We start from the raw sequence: 7,150 nt of genomic DNA on the forward strand, positions 1-7,150 counted from the left end.
CAATTTACTTAAATCGTCTAAAAAAAGAGACTAAAACACATAGAAATTCAGACCACTTTGACAAGCAGACAAACAAAAGACAGTCCTGTCGGCCATCTTGGATTGGACATTCAACATTAACCCAATTTGGAAATCGGTCTGTAGTTATTTATATTTGTGGATTCACCTACTTTTGACGGAGGAAGAAGAAAGGCGGGTTTGCTGATTTTTGGAACGATTTTGCTTGAAAGACTCAGGTTAAAAAGGCATGAAAAAGAAAAAGGCAATTAGAAATATTATACATTATGTCCCATATAAGCTCATACACGACACATTCTACAGATAGTGTATAAAAAAACTAAATAGTGGAATAAAAGAGGTGAAAACATGTGAAATGGAACAAAGAAAAGTTGAATTGTTGAGTCTAATAAAGCTGCCATGCAGGTTGTTTTCTCTTTAAAGCTGTCATTGCTCAAAAATAATAATGAATCAAACTCAATGTTGTTACAAATTATTTAAACTAGTCATGGCTCCAAATACGTCACATACAAAATTTGACGTCAAAATATTTTTATAGGATATTTTGTGTTTGCCTTACAAAAAAAAGGGTTTTTGACTAAAAGGGCAAAAAAAAAAAAAAAACAGAAATGAAGAAGCTGTCACGTACTTGCATGGCTGCTCTAGTTGTGACCCCAAGATGCAGGAGACAGGAGGACGACGTGCGGGTGAGAGTCTTTTAATTCCCACAGGGAGCACAAGGAGGTGCAGCAGGGAAGTGCACAGAAGCATAAGCAGCATACAGAAAAACCAAAGTAACGTTTCACAAAACAATCCTTGAGCCCTGACTGGAGGGCGAGGCAGGCATAAATAGAAGCCAGTTGATGAAAGTAAAAGTACCAATGATTGTCACACACACACTAGGTGTGGTGAGATTTTCCTCTGCATTTGACCCATCACCCTCACCCCATGACCAGGTGTGGCCAGGCTGCCAATCAGCGACAGGTGAGGAGGGAAAAGGGCTCAGGGAGACAAACAGGAAGTGGGACCAAAATAAGCGCGCTGACTAGGAGATAAACACAAACGCAAACAGACCGCGTGACACCTGACGTGACAGGTCGTCACAGAAACGAGGGATGGATCTGAAGTTTATCGAGGGACTTAAGTGTTGAAAGTAAAAAAAAAAATGTTTGACTTATTTTTATGAGTGGGGCCCGTTTGGATCCTAATAATTTCAGTGGGACAAGTTTTAATTGTCATTGCTCAAAAAAAAAAAAAAAATTAAAATCGATGATGTTATGAATTATTGACATATTTAAGATTGCAATTACGTCGAGTGAAAATTATTATTTTGTGCTTTTGCCATAACAAAACAAGGTTTTGACAAAAATGGCGTAAATTATGAAAAAAAAAAAAGACTGATAAGGACGGATAAACCTGAAATTGATCTAGGGATTTAAGTGTTGAATGAAAAAGTAAAAACAAACAAAAATGACCTAATTCTACCATTTTTATGACTGAGACTCTTCCTGGTCCCCAAGAAAGCAGTGCGAGGCGAGTGGAGAAAAAACGGATTTATTGACAGAGATGTGACACAATGTGATATTGATCATAAGCAGCGGCCATTGAAAGAAAAGAAGAAATCCTGGTCATGACGTCAAGGCCATGAAACGTGCGATTTTACAGCCACCAACGTTTGATCTTGAAAGTCTTTTAACGGCCAAAGAAGAATACATGGAATAGCGTGAGGAGCAGTCGGACGAAGAACAAAGCACATCTCCATCTCATCTCCGAGTGTGATGACGTCCCTCAGCGATGGAGACATCTCCCTGTGTTCCAGTGCACAAAGCATCCTGGAGGAAGAAGACCACTCAGCACATTCCCGACAGAAGCAGGTGAATCCAAGTTGAACATCATCTTCACACAAGAACATTTGGAGGTGCAGACAGTCCATGTGAGCTTACTCAGCCTTCAGCCGCCTGCACGTTCTCGTCGAGCTCCACGCCGCCGTGGCGAGCTGCGGGACAAACGCAAACGGTGAAGGAAGAACATCCAGAAGGTGCCTCGTCACTCACATCAGATCTTTGAGGTGTGACTTGGAAACATGACGAGTCAGCACACTTGATGTCTCATTTGGCTGATCCTCATCATGAGGACTCCTGTCAAAAGTGAGATATGCCAGACTTTGTATTGCGTGTGCTCACAGGAGGGACTTTTATTGTGAAGGAGTCAGCTCCAGTTGGGCTTTTCCGGCTAAACTTGTAACAAAGGTCCACATCAGACCTCCATGTGAGTGACGCTTCACCACGGCTTTGTTTCTTGCGGCTCAAAGAAAATATGTTTTACTTACCAGCTGGACCGTACTGGGCTGAAATGAAAGAGAAACAAGGTGAAGTGGACTTTTCCCCTCACGTCACGCCGTGTTTCTACGTGAGAGTGTGCGCTCTGTCTCTGTGGATCTTTGAGTGTTTGGCTGGAAGGCAACTAAAAGATGGCCGCACCTTTGCAGCCCGGATGAAAGCATCAACTCACGGCCTGGACCGAGTGCACCGAGAAGAAGAAGACAGAGGACATTGGCGTCCCTCACCTTGTCTGTTTCTGTGACGCCTGACCATGACCATGATGATGATGATGATGATGATGGCCGCCACAGCGAGGACCGCCGCCGTGGCAGCGAGGGCGACGCTCAAGTTGTCTGTGGAGAGCAAAAAAGCACAAGTGGAGTGACAAAGCATGAAGAGGAAACCTTCATGACTACTTTGCATGCAGACGTCAAGCGTTGTCATGGTGACATGGATCAATAATGGTGACAGGTGGACTTGTGATGGGAAACATCTCCAACTAAATGTGTCTTTCTCACCTTCATGGCTTGCGTTGCTCAGGATGCTTCTTCTCTCCAGCTTGGTGACCAAGTCCTCCTTGACGCCTGACAGCTGAAACACACATTCGTACTTGCCCTCCACGTCGGCCGTCACCTCCACTTTCAGCGCCACCGACATCTGGAAGGTTCCGTCGTGGTTGGGGAGTATCTCTCCGTGCTCCACGTCCTCGAAGATCTGCTCGCCGTCTTTCCTCCAAAACAGGTCGGCACCGTCGGGGTAGAAACCTGTCGCCATGCAGCTGACCGGAGAGGACGGCGTCTTCTGGAGCAGGAACACCTCTGGAAGCTCTGCACAGGAAGTGATGTCACGTGTGAACACAGGACAACGTGGGGAGAAGGTGTGGATGGAGAGAAGGTGGGGATGGAGGTAAAGATGGAGAGAAGGTGTGGATGGAGAGAATATGGAGAAAAGGTGTGGATGGAGACAAAGAGGGAGAGAAGGTGGGGATGGAGGTAAAGATGAAGAGAAGAAGAGAATGGAAGTAAAGATGGAGAGAAGGTGTGGATTAAAGTCAAGATGAGAGAATGTAATAACGGAGGTAAAGATGGAGAGAAAGTGAGAACGGAGGTAAATATGGAGAGAACGTGTGGATGGAGGTAAAGATGGAGAAAAGATGAGAACAGAGGTAAAGATGGAGTGAAGGTGTCGATGGAAAGAAGGTGTCAATGGAGGTAAAGACGGAGAAAATGGAGGTACAGAGAGAAGATGAGAATGGAGGTAAAGATGGAGAGAAGATGAGAACGGAGGTAAGGATGGAGAGAAGATGAGAACAGAAGTAAAGATGGAGAGAAGGTGTGGATGGAGGTAAAGATGGAGAGAAGTTGAGAATGAGGTAAAGATGGAGAGAAGGAGAGAATGAGATAAAGATGGAAAGTAAGAGTGGACAGCGGTAAAGATGGAGAGAAGGTGAGGATGGAGGGAAAAGGAGAGAACGGAGGTAAGGATGGAGAGAATGAGGTAAAGATGGAGAGAAGTTGAGAATTAGATAAAGATAGAGAGAAAGTGTAGATGGAGGTAAAGATGGAGAGTAAGAGTGGACGGAGGTAAAGATGGAGAGAAAGTGAGGATGGAGGGAAAAGGAGAGAACGGAGGTAAATATGGAGAGAAGGTGTGGATGGAGGTAAAGATGGAGAGAGTGAGGTAAAGATGGAGAGAACGTGAGGATGGAGAGAAAGTGAGGATGGAGGGAAAAGGAGAGAATGGAGGTAAAGATGGAGAGAAGGTGAGAATGAGGTAAAAATGGAGAAAATGAGGTAAAGATGGAGAGAATGAGAGAATGAGATAAAGATGGAGAGAAAGTGTAGATGGAGGTAAAAATCGAGGGAAAAGGAGACAATGGAGGTAAATATGGAGAGAAGGTAAGAATGAGGTAAAGATGGAGAGAATGAGGTAAAGATGGAGAGAAGGAGAGAATGAGATAAAGATGGAGAGAAAGTGTAGATGGAGGTAAAGATGGAGAGTAAGAGCGGACAGCGGTAAAGATGGAGAGAACGTGAGGATGGAGGTAAAGATGGAGGGAAAAGGAGAGAACTGAGGTAAATATGGAGAGAAGGTGTGGATGAGGTAAAGATGGAGAGAAGGTGAGAATGAGGTAAAGATGGAGAGAGCGAGGTAAAGATGGAGAGAAGGAGATAAAGATGGAGAGAAGATGAGAACACAGGTTAAGATGGAGAGAATGTGAGGATGGAGGTAAAGATGGATAGAAGGAGAGAATGAGGTGAAGATGGAGAGAAGGTTAGATTGGAGGTAAAGATGGAGAGAAAGTGTAGATGGAGGTAAAGATGGAAGTAAAAGGAGAGGATGGAGGTAAAGTTGGAGAAGAAGGGAAAATGGAGGTAGAGATGGAGAGAAGGTGACAACGGAGGTAAAATGGAGAGAAGGTGAGAACGGAGGTAAAGATGGAGAGAAGGTGAGCGAAAGAGAGAAGAGTATAAAGAGACAGGGTGTAATGTCAGTAATGTTCCTATAGGGGGAGTGCTAACAAGTTAAAAGGTGAAAGTACATGTTGTGTTTCTACCTGTTCTCATTAGGACCTCCTTCCCATTGTTCACATACTTCTTCAAGTAAGAAGGACATATCTCAGTGTAGTAAAACTTAATGTATTCTAGTAGATGTTTGTTCTGGTCCCAATTGAGTTTGTCGGGGAAAGCTTGTTGTTTTGCTGCAGTAAATGTCCATGTCTTCATGTCCAACGATATGAAATCTTCTCCATCATAACCTTCCTGACGCCAACCTTTAACTTCATCAGTCTCATCATTCCATTCACATCCAGACATCATCTGGAAAATGTGAACACCTGAGACACACACACACACACACACACACACACACACACACACACACACACACACACACACACACACACACACACACACACACACACACACACACACACACACACACACACACACACACACACACACACACACACACACACACACACACACACACACACACACACACACACACACACACACACACACACACACACACACACACACACACACACACACACACACACACACACACACACACACACACACACACACACACACACACACACACACACACACAGTATTAGTGTAGGTTATTATGGGATGGACAGAGACAAGTATCAGTGCAGTAATGTGTGTTTACTACAGTATAAAAAGAGTACATCAAATACATTTAAGTAGTAGAAAGTTCAACATAAACAAACCTCCAGTTTGGTTGAAACGCTTCTTACCAACTTCAAGGTTGTGTTTGCCAATCAACTCATTACGAACACTGATCTCTGTTTGTATCTGCCAGTATTTTGGATCCTCTGCTGTGATTTTGTTCATCCAGTCCTGTTTGGCTTCTGCTTTCCTGCTGTTGCTGTCATAGTGAACAATCTGAACTCCATCAACATAACCAACCTCCACATACTCTGGGAAGTTTGGAACTTGAGAGGACGCAGTGGAGAAAAACTGCAGCGTGTGAATCACTGAAAGAAGAAAACAACAACAGGATGACTTTTTATTATTTTGTTTCATGTTCAACAATCTTGCACTGTGAATATTTTAGCTCCTTCCGTCTTCAGTCGGGTCTTAAAGTGAACATCAAACACTGCTAGATATCACAGTCAAGACTCACATGTTCTATGACAAATACAACACATTAATAATATTACTAACATCTGTTGACAGTTTGAACATTTTGAAAATAAACATATATTTTCTACAATGGAGGCTGAATAAAAAGTACAACAGAGTTGAACACAACCTGTTCTGCCCATTTGATGTCGACTCTTACTGACATCTTGTGGCGGGGTGATGTTACTACACTTGATTAGTTTCTGACACTTCCGTGTTTGAAGATTTGTGTTCGTTCTTACAAGCCTTGGAAAAAATAAGTCTTTGAACAAGAAACACTAAAGTCAAAATAAATAAAGAGCCTAAACGGATTTCTCTGCTTCTGTAACCTTATTGGAACATTTTGATTTTTTACTAGGAAAAAGGGAAAACAATAAAATATGTTTAAAAAGAACCAGGATTAAGTAATAAAGGGTTTAAATAATACAACAATAATTTAATTAATAAGTAACAGAAACTCTCAGAAGTCAAATAAGTGAAGGCACAAAGAGGATTTATGAGTAAAATATTAATAAACTTATAAAAAAGACTTACCAGGCGTCACGCTGTGCATTTGCACGACCAAAAGAAAGAATAAAAACAAGTTCATGATGTCAGCGCGAAACAAAAAGATGTTTGCCACTTTTAATCCCGCAGAGAAAGACAAAAGTGACGAACACTCGCTTGACTCGCAAACAGGAAAAATGAACCAGGAACTGTCGAGGCTCTTTTTATAATACTCCACCTGAGCCAATGAGGAGTCAGCATTCTGTGACGTCACAGTGAGGAGAGAAAACGAAACGCTATTCTGCACAGAAAAGTGGCAGCAGTCAACTGACAAGAAGTCTTCTACTGGACTCACTAGAGAGCGCCCCTTGTGGCCACGTCAGGTAAATGCTTGTGTGGCTTTTCTGGGAAATCACGTGACTTGACAACAAAAAGGTGTGTCAAGTTGGCCGCCAAACTTGGAAAGAAAAGAAAGAAAGAGGAATGAAGGTGAGATTGAGAGTTAAAAGTAATGACAGGGCTGGAACATCCGATCAGTGATCGTATTGTAGTCCTCTCAAGAAAGCATCAATACAAATAATGATTGATAGACATAAAGTCGCTACACCGCAGGACATCCTCACTTCTTTTTATTTCACGTCTTAACTTTCACCTCCGTTATGTCTCCCAAGCGTGAGGCGTCCCTGCTGGGGT

The 7,150-nt window shown here is 42.8% G+C and overlaps 1 protein-coding gene across 1 annotated transcript; it reads right to left on the reverse strand.

Annotated features, from left to right (window-relative positions):
- Positions 1-1,535: 1,535 nt before the first annotated feature.
- On the reverse strand, positions 1,536-6,753 carry LOC133551950 (class I histocompatibility antigen, F10 alpha chain-like). The gene is made up of 4 exons (XM_061899164.1): positions 6,506-6,753; positions 5,557-5,823; positions 4,876-5,154; positions 1,536-3,145 (listed from the first exon to the last, which is right to left on the reverse strand). Exons 1-4 carry the CDS (start codon positions 6,558-6,560, stop codon positions 2,505-2,507), a joined length of 1,242 nt encoding a protein of 413 aa, XP_061755148.1. The 5' UTR covers positions 6,561-6,753; the 3' UTR covers positions 1,536-2,504.
- Positions 6,754-7,150: the final 397 nt, after the last annotated feature.

This window comes from Nerophis ophidion, linkage group LG04 (assembly GCF_033978795.1).
Source record: "Nerophis ophidion isolate RoL-2023_Sa linkage group LG04, RoL_Noph_v1.0, whole genome shotgun sequence".
Taxonomy (NCBI): Eukaryota; Metazoa; Chordata; class Actinopteri; order Syngnathiformes; family Syngnathidae; genus Nerophis; species Nerophis ophidion.